General features: G+C 41.1%; 2 protein-coding genes across 2 annotated transcripts in view; both read left to right on the top strand.

The window, feature by feature from the left end:
* The window catches only part of LOC115685251 (disease resistance protein RPV1-like), a 32,437-nt gene extending 15,416 nt beyond the window's left edge, over positions 1-17,021 (top strand). Inside the window, exons 2-4 of the mRNA XM_056308628.1 lie at positions 15,090-16,191; positions 16,286-16,657; positions 16,746-17,021. Of these exons, the coding sequence (XP_056164603.1) occupies positions 15,090-16,191; positions 16,286-16,657; positions 16,746-17,021 (1,750 nt within the window). The remainder of the gene's footprint in view (positions 1-15,089; positions 16,192-16,285; positions 16,658-16,745) is intronic.
* Positions 7,151-8,707, top strand: LOC115685233 (disease resistance protein RPV1-like). The gene is made up of 2 exons (XM_056315951.1): positions 7,151-7,900; positions 7,990-8,707. The coding sequence occupies exons 1-2, from the start codon at positions 7,172-7,174 to the stop codon at positions 8,365-8,367; spliced, it is 1,107 nt and encodes a 368-aa protein (XP_056171926.1). The 5' UTR covers positions 7,151-7,171; the 3' UTR covers positions 8,368-8,707.
* Positions 17,022-17,469: the final 448 nt, after the last annotated feature.

The raw sequence follows: 17,469 nt of genomic DNA, 5'->3' as shown, positions 1-17,469 counted from the left end.
CCCAACAAACATAATTAACTCAACCAATCGCACAATCACACATTTAATTCCACCATCCCAACTCAATTATAATTCAAACGCACAATAAACACAGAAATTGCTATTTTTCTCCCACCAAACGACGCCAAATCGATTCCGGTCCTTCACGGGACTTTCTCACCATAAATTCACGGTTCTAAAAATCCAACTTGCGTCCCGATCGGCCCATCACGACCCCATGAACAGTAAATCACAGCCACTGTTATTTTCTAATTTCCAATAAATAATGCCCGAAATAAATTCTAAGGCCCGCCATAAAATTTCTACTCCTATTTCATGCAATTCCGCATCTAACTTTTACCAGATTTCGTCCAAAAATCGCCCGTCAATACCCGAAGTCCTAAGTTAGGTTTAGAGTGCGACTTACCCGCGTTCTAGACTATCGCGGCTAGAACGGAAAGCGGCGGCACTTAATCGGGGACGGCGGCAACGAAGTACGGCTCCCGGGTGGCGGCGATCGGCTTGGGCGGCGACGGCGCGGCTTGGGCCGTGGCCGGTGGGGCTCACGGCCAAGGAGAGAAGAGATTGGGAGAGAGAGAAAACGGCGAGATGGGGGGTGGCGTGGTGCGGTTCGGCGAGCGGACGGCGGCGGCTTGCGGGCGTGACCGGCGATCGGCGGTTCGGCAGCGGCAACGGCGAAGAGAGAGAGAGAGAAATCGGTGGAGGGGGCTTCACGGCCAAAATGGGGGAGGGGATTTCACGATGGAGAGAGGGAGAGAAATGGAAGAGAGAGAAAAGGTCTTCTTGACCTAAATAGTAATTTTTGACCCCTTTTGGCATTTTATCAAAATGCCCCTCTCTCAATTTTGATCCGACGGTCCAGATTCGATTTAATCTTGAAATCAACGGCCCAAATCGAATCTTGCCACAAATATTCAAGGGCAAAATTGTCCAATCAAAATTTTAGGGCAAAATTATCAAAATGCCCTTTACCCTTAAAGCTTGCCCTTTAATAAATCCTAGGGGTATTTTAGTCACTTCCTCCGTTTCTTGTTCAAATCGAATTTTTCCGAAGGATTTGAGCGCACCAAAAATTCGCACGTGTCACGTGCAACGTCGTCCTAACGTTCCGTTGTGACTTCCTAATTTTCCGGTGTCCAATTTGGGCAAAATTTCAATAATTAAATTTTATTAAACGCAACTCGAGCGTTTCTCGAGCTAACGGGCGGCTTGCTGGGGAAATTCGCAAAAATCGACTCATGACTGATACTGAATCGAGTCACATGCAAGTCCGTTCGGTGCATGACAACCTTGGTTGTCATTAAAATCGCGAAGAACAATCACTTGATCCGAGGGGTACGATCGTTCGGTATAATTTCAGAATCATTCGTCAAGTCGTTTCGTGGTCCAACGGAATCACCCGCGATCCACTACTAGGACAGTGGCAAACTGACCCCTAACTATCCTTGGATCGGCCAACAGTGGCTCAAAATATCACTTTCGCGATTTAACGGTCGAAATCCATTTACGATCGAATTTCCTTTAGTCGCGCGAATTTAATTCCCCTATTAGCCTTTCCCTAATGGTTAGCATTCCCATGAATCATCAGTTCTGGGCGAGAACTTACTACAAGCACATTTCATAAAACTCAGTTATTTCATAATTTTCAATTGGCGGAAATTTCGGAATGTCACAATTGCTATGATTCCCTCGGTCTCACTGACTCTCTTGTCGGGTCGTTTGGAGGGTTTTCTTTCCGAATCAATCCCATTTTGGGTTCCAATTTGTTTCCCTTTGCTTGATGATTGGCCTGATCCTTGCTTGCCTTGTGCTTCATTGGTACGCGGGAATCTATTTGTTTGAGATTTTGGGTCTGGATTTTAAGGGTTTGGCTCCTTAGACAGTAGAAGTGTTGAGGGCTGAGGGAGAGGGAAATGAGACGGGAGTGCACACGCCGAATTCGAGCTCGCGAGCAACTTTGAAATGTTTTAGTATGTTCGAATGGTGGGGGTGGAGTTTAATTAGAATTGTGAATTGTAACTCCCTTTGCTCTTCCTATGCTGCGGGGGTGGAGTTTAATTAGAATTGTGAATTGTAACTCCCTTTGCTCTTCCTATGCTGGGTTTTGTGTTTTTGCCTTGATTGTAATCTTTAAATGGTAGCATTTTGGCTTGAATCCAATCTCATTTTTCATATCTCAAACTGTCTGAATCCAAATCCTATAGACTAATGGTCTTCACGATGTCTCCAAGTCCTTAGCAAAGAAAATTCCGACACTGTTTCGTTTGTTTCAAAAATATATATATGATGCAACCGGAAAGCATTTTAAAAGAAGTCATTTATCAGAAATATGGCAATGTCTTCTTATGTTTGGCGAATATGAAAAATGAATTGGACAATGATTACCGCCGTTTGGAATAGAAAATCGATTTGTGTTTTTCATTAGGGAATGAATAATTTTTTTCTAGAGCATTTTATTGCATTGCTTGATTTCTACACTTTGTTTGGTAGGTGTGTTTTGGATTGATGCGTCTCCTATTCACACAAATAACTATTTTAGCTAGATCGTCGTGATCCTAAGTCAGATTTCCTTGTCTCGACCAAAGAAAAAAAGGTCAGATTTCCTTGAGAAATTTTCACAAGCAGTTGGTGGGCTTTGTTATTACTAGCATCACGGGTCCAATTTGACCTTCCAGCTCCGACCATATCCGTAGAACCAACAATAGACATCAAATAAACATACAAATCCATATATTTTGGCCTCAGCCAGAAATGGGTAACAGTAGAAGATATAATGGGGCTCAACAAAACCGTACAATGAGAGAGAGAGAATAAGAAGAAGAAGAAGACGCACTTCTGAGGCTGGAGCTAGATGAATGTTAGCGACAAAACTCTCGTGTGTTTAGGGAAAATTGATTTCCAATTTTAATTGGGGGAAGTCATTTTCCATGTAATTAAGCTAGAGTTGTTTTCTGTCAAGCAATATCATTGTCCTAGATTAACTTATTTCCCCCCAAACAAAGAAAGGAACAGGATGAAAAAATTTTCCCGTTAATCATTTACCTTAAAACAAACGCCGCCTAGTCTATTGAAAAGTGGAGCACCACATCTCCGGAACCAAAATCCAATTTCGTTACTCAGATATGAGAAGAGTCAATTTTTTCCTAATCTTAAATTGTGTTTGTTTTATGGGAAACTTCCGAAGGAAATGGTTTTAGACCAAAATATATATTCTAAGAAAGTGATTGATTTTCCCTTGTATAGTTGCGATCATAAAAATGGGAGGAAGTAGTTTTCCGCTGTTTGGTTATATGTTATGCTGTTAAAGTATATGAAGGATATTATACGTTGTAACATGAAAGATGAAGCTGTGAAGTTATCTTCTGTGCTCTCCAATTCAATGCCGTGAAATAAAGTTTTATGGCGAAAATCACATATCGAAAGTATCATTTCATGATGAATGAGAACATGACTAGTTGATTTATCAATAAGAAACAGAAGAAATGGATTCCGGAAGCTAGAGAGAGAGAGAGAGAGAAATTTGTTGAAGCTCTAAACATGATTGAAGTTTTATGATATCCCATGTCACAAAGGAACGAGAAACTTAGCTAACGGAAGCGTTTTCCTTTTATTGGAAAGCAAAATCGTCTTTTCCGATTAAAGTTCAAGTGCTTTCTTTGACTAAAAACGTTTTTCAGTTAACTTAGCATTTTCAATGTTCCAAATATCGAAAAATCTAAAAAATGATTCGACAAAGATTCTTTTTGGCGAAACAAATGCACCCTATAGTTTATGAGTTTGGAGCCTACTGCTAATATATTTTAAAGAAGTATCCCATGTGCACACCCTTATTTCTGAGATGCCCGACAATGTTTTCAAGTGGCTGTTCTAATTTTGACAGATTAACAAGCTGACTTTTGCATCCATTCTTCACCAGATAGAGGAGACTCTCGATTGCGATTGAATTATAGAGGAAAAAATTAGATGGGAAGCATCCATGAAATTGCTGATCAACATTACATTGGCTGTACATTGATGAAGAATGGAGAGTGTATACCGTGCATCGTTGACTTTGTCACGGTCATATAATGTTGCAATATCATATTGAAACGGTATCACCGGGTCTAGCAAACTAGCTTCTAATTAGTTTTCTCTGGCGATTATCTTTTCTGCTGCTCTGTTCAAGGATCTCTTCCAGAGCAGACTTTGAGGAGGCATCACCAAGATGGCGCTATACATAGATGATGCAGCTGCAAACAATGGAATATCAGATCCGGCTGTTTCATCGGGATTTGACTACGAGGTGTTCTTGAGCTTTAGAGGACCAGATACTCGAAAAGGTTTTATTGACTTCCTTTATATCAGCCTAATTGATGCGGGAATCCATGCATACAAAGATGACGAAGAGCTGCGCGTCGGGGAAGAGATTGGCCCGGAGCTTCTCCAAGCAATCAAGCAGTCAAGAATCTCCATACCCATCTTCTCAAAAAGTTATGCCTCTAGCAAATGGTGCCTAAAGGAGTTGGTCCAGATGGTGGTGTGCAAGACTAACATGGGACAAAAGATCATGCCCATTTTTTATGACGTGGAACCTTCCGAGGTTCGGTACCAAACTGGCAGGTATGGACAGGCCTTCCTTGAGCACGAAAGCAAGAAGCGATACGATGATGGAACTATTAGCGAGTGGAAAGCCGCTCTTAGTGAAGTCGGAGCGCTAAAGGGATGGGACCTACACAGCATGCCCAACAGGTTTTTACTTCTCAAATTAAGACTGCAGCAATAGCTTGTATTCTTAGAATGCTACTTAGTTCTGATTGAATCCTTGCTGAATTTGTGTTATTTTGAGCATTCGAAGTTGAATGTATTACTAGAAAAATTAGAAATTATTCAGAAATCATGCCAAAAGTTGTATGGTTCATTGGAATTGAACATTTTCTAAGCTTCACTGTATGTTATAAGTCCGTTTTAATCCTTTTCTTTTCAAATAACATTATTTAGTTCGTATAACTTTAATAAGGATTCTAAACAAAGGGGTTGTTTTTGGTTTCACCTGACCATTTGTTGTTCAACCCAATAGCAGGAACGAAGGTGACTTCGTGAAAACAGTTGTCAAGAAAATCTCCGGGGAGTTGAAAAAGGGATTTTTGGTATTATCGGATTGCTTGGTTGATGTCAACAGTCCCATGAGTGAGATCATGAGAATGATTGGCCCTCGGACACATCAAACGCGGATTGTAGGTATCCATGGAATGGGTGGTGCTGGAAAGACCACTCTTGCCAAAATCATCTACAATCAACTATTACCTGATTTTGAGGATTGTTGTTTCCTTTCGAATATTCGAGAAACTTCAGAGGTAAAGGGTATTGTGTACTTGCAGAATCAGCTGATCTCCAACATCTTCAAAGGTAAATGGAAAGATATAAGCACCACAGACGAAGGGATTGAGATGATTAAAGATAGGCTGTATGGTAAAAGGCTTCTCCTTCTCCTTGATGATGTTGACAAAAAGAGTCAACTGAATGCACTTATGCGCAAGCGCGATTGGTTCGGTATAGGAAGTAAGGTTATCATCACTAGTAGAAACAAAGAGGTTCTCAATGTTCCTGAAGTGGATTGGACCTATGAACTTAACTGCATGGATTTCGACAAATCTCTTCAACTTTTCAGTAAACATGCCTTCAAAAGTGATCGTCCCTTGGATGATGATCTCGCGTACTCAAGAAAGGCGGTAGGCATTGCTGGAGGTCTTCCTCTAGCTCTCGAGGTGATAGGTTCACTTTTATCATGCAGCAGGAAAGAAATGTGGGATGTCATATTGAAAAAGTTGGAAAAAGTTCCTCATGAGGAAGTCAGCAGTAAACTGAAGATAAGTTACGAGGTGTTAGATGATCGGCAAAAGCACATCTTTCTCGATATAGCTTGTTTTTTCATTGGATATGACAAAGAAACTGCAATCCACATGTGGGACGAGAATAAATTTTTTCCGGAAGAAGCTTTGGGAGTTCTGCAGAATATGTCCTTGATAAAGATCAAAGAAAATAATACGTTGTGGATGCATGATCTAATAAGGGACTTTGGGCAAGAAATCATCCGCCGAGATAGTAATATGGTAACAGAGAAGCAGACTAGGGTGTGGGATGCTGATGAAGCATTAGATTTGCTCATGACAAACCAGGTAAAAGCTCCCTGCTACCACTACAATTTGGCTACTTCCTCTTTTATGATGGCCTAAAACATGAAGCGTCAATAATGTGTTTCCTTTTTGGCAGGAAAAGGAAAATGTTGAAGCTCTCTGTCTCCAGTTTAGCCTTGCGACAGAACACCGTCTTGCAGATAAGGACTTCATGAGACTTCCAAATCTAAGGTTCCTTGCAGTTGATGGTAGGAATGAGGAGAATGGTCAGAGAAAAGACCTTGAATCCGTGTTTGAATTAGTGATGAGGAATTTACGGCAGAATTTTCATCTTCCGATCAACTTTTTCCGGAAGAAGTCACATCTATTTCCTAAGTTGCGATGGCTTTCTTGGTATTCTTATCCTCTGAACTTTGACATAGCCAAATTATCCATGCGGAATCTAGTCGTTCTGGATCTAGCACGGAGCGCCATTACCCATCGTTGGGACGGTTGGAGCCATATAAAGGTGTGACATATACTAGGAACGTTTATCTGTTAAATCCAGAACTTGATGGTTTCATGATTTTTTTTCCTTTTTGTTGTAGCAGATGGCGAAGACCTTAAAAGTTCTGAATCTGTCGGGTTGCAAGGAATTGGTTGAAACTCCTGACTTCTCAGGACTTGCAAATTTAGAACGACTGATCATGTTGGACTGCGTAAGCTTGGTCAAAGTCCATGAATCCATCGGTCAGTTACAGCGCTTGGTTTTCTTAGATGTCCGCTGCTGCTGGAAACTTCATCACTTGCCAAATGAGATTCGAGAGCGAAAATCTTTGAAAGTGCTCCATAATGAAATGCGGATTGTTAGTATCAATGGAATGGGTGGTATCGGAAAAACCACTCTTGCCAAAATCATCTACAATAAACTTTCAAATGATTTTGAGCATCGTTGTTTCCTTCCCAACATTCGAGAAACTTCAAAGGCAAAGGGTGTTAAGTACTTGCAGAATCGGCTGATCTTTGACATCCTTAAAAGGCAATGGAAAGATATAAGCAACACAGACGAAGGGATTGAGATGATTAAAGATAGGCTGTGTGGTAAAAGGTTTCTCCTTCTCCTTGATGATGTTGACAGAAAGAATCAATTGAATGCACTTATGGGCAAGCGTGATTGGTTTGGTGAAGGAAGTAAGGTTATCATCACTAGTAGAAACAAACAGGTTCTCAACCTTCCTGAAGTGGATTGGACTTATGAACTTAACTACATGGATTTCGATAAATCTCTTCGACTTTTCAGCAAACATACCTTCAGAAGAGATCGTCCCTTGGGTGATTATCTCACCCACTCCAGAAAGGCGGTAAGCATTGCTGGAGGTCTTCCTCTAGCTCTCGAGGTTATAGGCTCGCTTTTATCGTGCAACAGTAAAGAAAAGTGGGATGACATTCTGAAAAAGTTGGAAATAATTCCTCATGAGGAAGTGAGCAGTAAGCTGAAGATAAGTTATGAGGCATTAGATGATCAGCAAAAGCACATGTTTCTCGATATAGCTTGTTTTTTCAATGGATGTGACAAAGAAGTTGCAATCCACATGTGGGATGAGAATGAATTTTTTCCAGAAGAAGCTTTGGAAGTTCTGAAGCATATGTCCTTGATAAAGATCATAGAAAAAAATACGTTGTGGATGCATGATCTACTATGGGACCTGGGGCGAGAAATCATCCGCCAAGATAGTAATATGGTAACAGAGAAGCAGACTAGGGTGTGGGATGCTGATGAAGCGTTAGATTTGCTGATGACAAAACAGGTAAAAGCTCCGTGCTATCACTACAATTTGGCTACTTTCTCTTTTATGATGACACAAAACATGAGGGGAATGTGTTTTCTTTTTGGCAGGAAAAGGAAAAAGTTGAAGCTCTCTGTCTCCAGTTTAGCCATGCGACAGAACCCCATCTTGCAGATGAGGACTTCATGAGACTTCCAAATCTAAGGTTCCTTGCAGTTGATGGTAGGAATGAGGAGAATGGTCAGAGAAAAGACCTTGAATCCGTGTTTGGATTAGTGATGAGGAATTCACGGCAGAATTTTCATCTTCCGATCAACTTTTTCCGGAAGAAGTCGCATCTATTTCCTAAGTTGCGATGGCTTTTTTGGTATTCTTATCCTATGAATTTTGACATAGCCAAATTATCCATGCGGAATCTAGTCATTCTGGATCTAGCACGGAGCGCCATTACCCATCGTTGGGACAGTTGGAGCCATATAAAGGTGTGACATATGCTAGGAACGTTTATTTGTCAAATCCAGAACTTGATGGTTTCATGGTTTTTTTTTTCCTTTTTGTTGTTGCAGATGGCGAAGACCTTAAAAGTTCTGAATCTATTGGGTTGCCGGAAATTGGTTAAAACTCCCGACTTCGCAGGACTTGCAAATTTAGAACGACTGATCATGTTGGACTGTGTAAGCTTGGTCAAAGTTCATGAATCCATTGGTCAGTTACAGCGCTTGGTTTTCTTAGATGTCCGCCACTGCTGGAACCCTGATGACTTGCCAAATGAGATTCAAGAGCGAAAATCTTTGAAAGTGCTCCGTAGTTATGGCAGAAGAGTAAGGCTCAGTACAGTGCCATTCTTTACGTCCGTTGAACATAGGAGTGTCAACTGTTCGAGTCGAGCTTTCACGCTTCCCGAACCGAAAACTTGGCTAGGGCCGGTTCGGTTGGGGTTTTCATGTACCCAACCCACTGTGTGACTCTCTCTTCACTATCTCTCTCTCTCCCACCCTCGCTCCATCTCGCTCACTCTGCACTCTACCCTCAGTCAAACAATATTATTCGTCTTCCTCAATCTCTTCGTCTCTGCCCTCTCAAATCGACGAGGAAGCTCCGATGGTTGCTGCCGAGGCCTTGCCGGCTCCGTCGCTTTGGAGGAGCCATGTCCATCCGAGACCTTCATATACCGAGCTGCGGGTTTCTGCTCATCTTCTTGCCTACAGAGCTGCTCAGAATCTCGAGAGCACTGTCAACACTGAGTTTGGGAGACGATTGTGTTGAACTGCAGGCTCCAAGTTCGCATTTCTTTCTGGGAACATCGAGAGAAATCAAGGGTCGTGAGATGAAATCCTAGAACCAGATTTTGCACTTCTGTTTCGCTTGGGATACTGTATGCGTCCTGCACATTTTTCTCCTTGGTTGCTTCACTGGGGGGTTCGGACATTGGGACCCAAAAATGCTATTCTTCTTGGGACTACTGGTTAGTGACTGTTCATGGCAGCGAATTTGAAGCCATCCTGGCATGCCCATTTGTGTTTGTAAGTTGTTTATGTTACTCAGTCTGATTGTTCATAATTTTCCGGTTCCAGTATTTCAAATAGTCGGTGAATCTATTGTATACATTGGTCAGGCCTTTTATGCCACCACAATGCGGTATACAAAGTGGCTCCGGGCAAACATAAGAACCTCCAAGCACCTTAATAAGATGTCGTAGATAACTGTGTTCTAAACTGCAGAAATCTAGTTAATTCGCAATCGCTTTGATACCTGCGCTTATGTGCTTATAGACCACTAGCGATTGCTATGATTCCCTCGGTCTCACGAACTTTCTTGTCGAGTTGTTTGGAGGGTTTTCTTTTTGAATCGATCCCATTTTGGGTTCCAGTTCGTTTCTCTGTGCTTCATGTTTGGCCTGATCCTTGCTTGCCTCTTGCTTCATGGGTAGGCGGGAATCTATTTGTTTAAGATTTTTGGGTTTGGATTTTAGGGGTTTGGCTCCTTGAACAGTGGAAGTGTTGAGGGCTGAGGGAGAGGGAAATGAGACAGGGGAGTGCTCATGCCAAATTTGAGCTCACGAGCAACTTTGAAATGTTTCTAGTCCATCCTATTTAGAGATGTTGTTACGAATCAAGTTATGTTCGAATGGTGGGGGTGGAGTTTAATTAGAATTGTGAATTGCAACTCCCTTTCCTCTTCCAATGCTGGGTTTTCTGTTTTTGCTTTATTATAATCTATAAATGGTAGCATTTTGGCTTGAATCCATTCTCATTTTTTCATATCTCAGACTATCTGAATCCAGTTCCTATAGACTAATGGTCTTCACAATGTCTCCAAGTCCTTAGCAAAGAAAATTCCGAGATTGTTTCGTTTGTTTCAAAAATATAATATGATGTAATTAGAAAATATTTTCTAAGAAGTCATTTATCAGAAAAATGGCAATATCTTCTTATGTTTGTCGAATTTAAAAAATGAATTGGAAAATGATTTCCACCGTTTGGAATAGAAAACAGATTTGTGTTTTTCATTAGGGAATGAATAATTTTTTCTAGAGCATTTTATTGCATTGCTTGATTTCTACGCTTTGTTGGATAGGTGTGTGTTGGATTGGGGCCTCTCTAATTCACACGAATAACTATTTTAGCAACATCATAGTGATTCTAAGTCAGATTTCCTTGAGAAAATTTCACAAGCAGTTGGTGGGCTTTGTTCTTACTAGCAACACAGGTCTAATTTGATCTTCCAGCTCCAACCATATCCGTACAACCAAAAGTAGACATCAAATAAGTAAATGAATCCATATATCTTGTCCTCAGTCACAAACGGGTAACGGGAGAAGATATCGTGGGGCTCAACAAATCGGAAAATGTGAGAGAGACAGAGAGAAAGAGAGAGACAGAGAGAGAGAGAGGAAGACGCACTTCTGAGGCTGGAGCTGGATGAATGTTAGCGACAAAACTTCTTTTGTGTGTTTAGAGAAAATTGGTTTTCAGTTTTAATTGAAAGAAGTCATTTTCCATGTAACTAAGCTAAAGTTTTTTGTCGAGCAATTTCGTCGTCCTAGATTAACTTATTTCCCCCAAAGAAATAAAGGAACAGGATGAAAATTTTTTCCGTAAATCATTTACCTCGAAATGAACTCAGCCTGGTCTAATGGAAAGTGAGAGGCCACTTCTCCGGAACCAAAATCAAGAAAGAACCAATTTTCGTTTTTAGATACGAGAAGAGTCACTTTTTTCTTATCTTAAAATTTGTTTGTTTCATGAAAATCTTTATGTTGAAGGAAAGGATTTTACCCAAAATATGTGTACTAGGAAAGTGATTGATTTTCCCTTATTTAGTTGTGAGCATAAAAACGAGATGAAGTAGTTTTAGATGTTTGGTTATTACTTCAGAAAATAGGAGAAGTTATGCAATGCTATTAAACAATATGAAGGAAATTATAGATTGTAAAATGAAATATGAAGCTATGAAGTTATAATTGTTGGTACCGAGAAATGTTCGAGTGAACGATAAAAGCTGGACGAATTCCAAATATAGTACTTTTATAGAGTAAATATGGCAAAAAGAAGCTAAGGGCCCGTTTGGTAACGTGCCAAACAGTGAAAAATTCTGTTCTTTTGTTCCCAGAAATAGTTTGGGAACAGAAATGCGTTTGGTAAACTTTTTGTTCCCGAGCACATTTTTGCAAAAATTTGTGCCCAGAAACAGTTTTTGGAAGAGAAACAAGAAGTAAAAAAAAGTTGCTTCTTATTTCTCGGCACAATTTTGAGAATGAGTTCTTTTTTCTTCTTTTTCTTTTTTTTCTTTTCTTCTTTGTGTTGTTCTTCCCTGGGCTGTGGCCGGTCGTCGGTGACCGACCATAGCCCAGGGCCGACGAGGGCGTCACGGCCCTCGCCGGCGGAGGCGAGGGTGAGGGCTGGACCCTCGCCGTCGATCATGGCGAGGTCGGCCTCGCCCGAATCGGGCGAGGCCGAGCCTCACCGTCGCGACCAACGGCGAAGCCGACCTCGCCGTAGCGACCGACGGCGAGGCTCAGCCTCGCCTGATCTGGGCGAGGCCGACGGTGAGGCAGGCGGCCAGGGCGACGGCGAGGGCTCGACGCCCTGGCCTGTGGCCGGTCGCCGGCGCCGGCGACCGGTCATGGCCAAAGAAGGGAAGGGTAGAAAGAAAAAAAATATTAAACAATTTAAAATTTTATTAAAATATTATTAATAAAAAAAATTTGTGTAGTTACCAAACGTATTTCTGTTCTTTTCTATCCCAGGAATAGAAATTTTGGACAGTTACCAAACGCCTTCAAATGCTCAGAAATTGTTTCCGGGCTCAGAATAAAAAAGAATCATTTCTGAGTAGAAGTAGTTTTCGGGCACAGAATGATTGTCATACGCACCCTAAATAATTTAGTAGTCGTAGCCACAAAAATACATGAAAGTATTCAATTTCTTCCTTCTTTTTCTCCAGCTTCGATTTCAGTGTTGGAAAGAAGTGAAGTGGCAAGTACAATTAAATTTGACATTTTAACAAATATCTTCTACGCTCTCTACTCCAACGCCATGAAATAAAGTATTATGGGGAAAATCACATATTGAAAGCATTATTTCATGATAAATGAGAATTCCGGAAGCCAGAGAGAGAGAGCGCACTTCGTGGAAGCTGTAAACATGATTGAAGTTTTGTGATGTCCCGTGACACAAAAGAATGAAAAACTTAGCTAATGGAAGCGTTTTCCTTTTTTTAGAAACGAGATATCGTTTTTCTAAGTAAAGTTCAAGTGCTTTCTTTTACTAAAAATGCTTTTTTATTGACTTACCATTTTCAATATTCCAAATATCGGAAAATCTAGAAAATGATTATATAGAGATTCTTTTCAAAGAAACAAATGCACTTTATAGTCTATGAGTTTGGAGCCCGGTATTAATACATTTTTAAGAATCATTTCATATGGACATCTTTATTTCTGAGTCGCCTGATAATATAGGTGTGTCTGTCCTAATTTTGTTGAATTAATTATATAGGAAGCAGATTTTGTATCTATTTTTTCCCCAGATAGTGGGGACTCTCCGCCACCGCGTTCACATTATTGAAACAAAAGTCATATCCCAAGCGTCCATGAAATTGCTGACGAACCTTGTACTACGCATTAGATGCTGAAAAAGCACAAAACCACGCGTTATTGTTTGGCTGTACATTGGAAATGAATGGAGAGAGTGCACTTTTTCCTTTGACCTGTCAAATTACGTGGCAATATCATATGAAAACATCGTGTCTAGCAAACTAGCACACCCTTACGTGGCTCCTAAGTAGTACCGACACGTAACACGTGACATGCGATATGCGATACGTCATTTTTCAAAAAATAGAGAATTTCGACACATTGAGATACATTATATATTAAATATATATTTTTATATATAAATGATAAATTATCATTTTTAAATTTGATTCAAATAAGTAAATAAATAATAATAAAAAGCCTAGAATGAATTTATCCTAAAAAAATTGTACACATAAGTTTTCAAAAAATAATTATGTATAAATAAATATACTAGTTAAGAAACTAAAAGTGAATAATTAAATTTGAAAAGAAGGAAAGTACAAGATCAAAAAAAAAAAAAAAAGCAGCCCATTGTCTATTTTCACTTTACCTTTTGGGGACGTGGCCATCTTATCTTCTGCAGGTGGGGTAGATTAACTCTGCAAACCTTTTATCTTTATGTGGAAAAACAGGAAATTTCTTAATTGGCGTCACTTTATGTGTAAGCCTTCATTATGATTTGTACCCCAAAACGTTGCGTGACACTTGCCGCCCACTTTCACTTCAAAACCCTAATGTCTTCTTCTCTATCCCTCCGCCTCCTCCTCTCTCCAGCTTCCTCCTCCGCACGCCCCGCAGGCTCCTCCCACCTCTTCCTTCTCCTCCGTCACCAGCGAAGCGCGAGGCAAAGGAGATGACGGCGTGAAGGGCGTCGTCCTTGGCGCCGGAGAAGCGGGAGGCGAAGGAGGGCGTCGTCCTCGGCACCAGAGATCTGCACCTTGTTCCTCATCTCTCTCGGCTGCACCTTCTTCCTCATCTCTCTCGGTGACGAAGGGACACGCGTGTCGCCGGCGTGTCCGGCGCGTTGACCGCGTGTCGGCCGCGTGTCGGAGCGTCAGCGTGTCGGTGCTTCTTAGTGTGGCTCTCGTGCGGCGTATGTAGTCATCTCGGGGCTTCTGATCAGTCATCTCTGGCGTTCGTCTTTTCTGCTGTTCTGTTCAAGGATCTCTTCCAGAGAAGACTCTGAGGAGGCATCACTGAAGATGGCGCTATACATAGATGATGCAGCTGCAAACAATGGAATATCAGATCCGGCTGCTTGTACATACGCCTAGAAAAAAATTGAGGGGATGGCGCATTCATCAGGATTTGACTACGAGGTGTTCTTGAGTTTTAGAGGACCAGATACTCGAGCAGGTTTTACCGACTTCCTTTATAACAGCCTGATCGATGCGGGAATCCGTGCATACAGAGATGAGGAAGAGCTGCGCGTCGGGGAAGAGATTGGCCCGGAGCTTCTCCAAGCAATCAAGCAGTCAAGAATCTTCATACCCATCTTCTCAAAACGATATGCCTCTAGCAAATGGTGTCTCAAGGAGTTGGTCCAGATGGTGGAGTGCAAGAAAAGCATGGGCCAGAAGATCATGCCCATTTTCTATGACGTGGAACCTTCTGAGGTTCGGGACCAAACCAGACAGGCCTTCATCGAGCACGAAAGCAGGGGACGATACGGTGATGGAACTATTAGCGAGTGGAAGGCCGCTCTTAGTGAAGTTGGGGCACTAAAGGGATGGGACCTAAATTGCATGCGCAACAGGTGAGTATTTCTAAGATTAGGACTACAGCAATAGCTCGTATCCTTAGAATGCAACTTATTTCTGATCGAGTCCTTGCAGAATTTGTGTTATTTCGAGTATTGAAGTTGAATGCATTTCTTGAAAAATTAGAAATCATTCAGAAATCATGCCAATAGTGGGATGGTTCGCAGGAATTTTACTTTTTCTGAGTCTAGCTACATGTTATAAGTCCATTTCCATCCTTTTCTTTTCGAATAATATTATTTAGTTCATGCAATTTTAATAAGGAATCTATCCAAAAGGGGTGTTAGATTTTCTAATTTGGTACGGCCTGACCATTTGTTGTTCAACCCAATTTTCTAATTCCGTGTGTTTTCAACTCCAAAAATATCAGGCGCGAAGGTGACTTAGTGAAAACAGTCGTCAAGGAGGTTTTCAGTGAGTTGAAAAAAGGTTACTTGGTATTATCGGATTGCTTGGTTGAAGTCGACAATCACGTGAGTGAGATCATGAGAATGATTGACCCTCAGACACATGAAACACGGATTGTTGGTATCCGTGGAATGGGTGGCGCTGGAAAGACCACTCTTGCCAAAATTATCTACAATAAACTTTTACCTGATTTTGAGCATCGTTGTTTCCTTTCTAACATTCGAGAAACTTCAAAGGTAAAGGGTGTTGAGTACTTGCAGAATCAGTTGATCTCCGACGTCCTCAAAAGGAAAGGGAAAGATATAAGCATAAGCAACACGGACGAAGGGATTGAGACGATTAAAGATAGGCTGTGTGGTAAAAGGCTTCTCCTTGTCCTTGATGATGTTGACAGAAAGAATCAATTGAATGCACTTATGGGCAAGCGTGATTGGTTCGGTGAAGGAAGTAAGGTTATCATCACTAGTAGAAACAAAGAGGTTCTCAACCTTCCTGAAGTGGATTGGACTTATGAACTTAACTGCATGGATTTCGACAAATCTCTTCGACTTTTCAGCAAACATGCCTTCAGAAGAGATCGTCCCTTGGATGATTATCTCGCCCACTCCAGAAAGGCGGTAAGCATTGCTGGAGGTCTTCCTCTAGCTCTCGAGGTTATAGGCTCGCTTTTATCGTGCAACAGTAAAGAAAAGTGGGATGACATTCTGAAAAAGTTGGAAATAATTCCTCATGAGGAAGTGAGCAGTAAGCTGAAGATAAGTTATGAGGCATTAGATGATCGGCAAAAGCACATATTTCTCGATATAGCTTGTTTTTTCATTGGATGTGACAAAGAAGTTGCAATCCACATGTGGGATGAGACTGAATTTTTTCCAGAAGAAGCTTTGGAAGTTCTGCAGCATATGTCCCTGATAAAGATCGTCGAAAAAAATACGTTGTGGATGCATGATCTACTAAGGGACCTGGGGCGAGAAATCATCCGCCAAGATAGTAATATGGTAACAGAGAAGCAGACTAGGGTGTGGGATGCTGATGAAGCGTCAGATTTGCTGATGACAAAACAGGTAAAAGCTCCCTGCTACCACTACAATTTGGCTACTTTCTCTTTTATGATGACACAAAACATGAGGGGTCAATAGTGTGTTTTCTTTTTGGCAGGAAAAGGAAAGAGTTGAAGCTCTCTGTCTCCAGTTTAGCCGTGCGACAGAACACCATCTTGCAGATAAGCACTTCATGAGACTTCCAAATCTAAGGTTCCTTGCAGTTGATGGTAGGAATGAGGAGAATGGTCAGAGAAAAGACCCTGAACCCGTGTTTGGATTAGTGATGAGGAATTTACGGCAGAATTTTCATCTTCCGATCAACTTTTTCCGGAAGAAGTCGCATCAATTTCCTAAGTTGCGATGGCTTTCTTGGTATTCTTATCCTCTGAACTTTGACATAGGCAAATTATCCATGCAGAATCTAGTCGTTCTGGATCTAGCACGGAGCGCCATTACCCATCATTGGGACGGTTGGAGCCATATAAAGGTGTGACATATGCTAGGAATGTTTATCTGTTAAATCCAGAACTTGATGGTTTCATTATTTTTTTTTTCTACTTTTTTTGTTGTTGCAGATGGCGAAGACCTTAAAAGTTCTGAATCTGTCGGGTTGCGAGGAATTGGTTAAAACTCCCGACTTCTCAGGACTTGCAAATTTGGAACGACTGATCATGTTGGACTGTGTAAGATTGGTCAAAGTCCATAAATCCATTGGTCAATTACAGCGCTTGGTTTTCTTAGATGTCCGCCACTGCTGGGAACTTGATGACTTGCCAAATGAGATTCAAGAGCGAAAATCTTTGAAAGTGCTCCGTAGTTATGGCAGAAGAATGGTAGTGCTCGCTCTGTAGCTTGGAGGTAGACCTAGATGGGAGTGAATGGATGATCTAAAACTTTTGATCAATTTTTAAAGCGAAAACAAATGATCAAGATTAAAGTATGAAGGATATTTAAATTCTGAGCAGACTTTATAGACAATGTGCTAGTGTACGGTATAAAAAATAGAATAAGAGTTTAGGGATAGAAAAACTGCACACAAGAAATTATAGTGGTTCGGTTTAGATCAAATCTATGTCCACTCTCCCATGCTAACACCCTACCGGCTGATTTCTACTATGTAATAAAAAATGATTACAAGTTCTGAGTGATATCATTTTGTGAATGATAGAATTTTCTATCTCACACAATTACTCTTATAAAATGTCCCTCGAGATCTTAGTATTTGGCTTAGGAAAGACAAGTAGTAAAATCGGAGTATGCTCAAATTTTAGACTTGTTGATTCTTGACTTCGTTCGGTA

This window comes from Syzygium oleosum, unplaced genomic scaffold (genome assembly GCF_021117445.2).
Source record: "Syzygium oleosum isolate NSW1041296 unplaced genomic scaffold, Sole_v2.1 Sole_v2.01, whole genome shotgun sequence".
Classification (NCBI taxonomy): Eukaryota; Viridiplantae; Streptophyta; class Magnoliopsida; order Myrtales; family Myrtaceae; genus Syzygium; species Syzygium oleosum.
Note: the sequence above shows the minus strand (reverse complement) of the source record. Positions and strands in the feature narration are given on the sequence as shown.

What these genes read in the sequence shown, in the direction of transcription:
- LOC115685233 (XM_056315951.1), top strand. Translation starts at nt 7,172, where the DNA reads ATGATTAAAGATAGGCTGTGTGGTAAAAGGTTTCTCCTTCTCCTTGAT. An exon ending in ATTTGCTGATGACAAAACAG is followed by an intron (nt 7,901 to 7,989) that starts GTAAAAGCTCCG and finishes TCTTTTTGGCAG; the next exon opens with GAAAAGGAAAAAGTTGAAGC.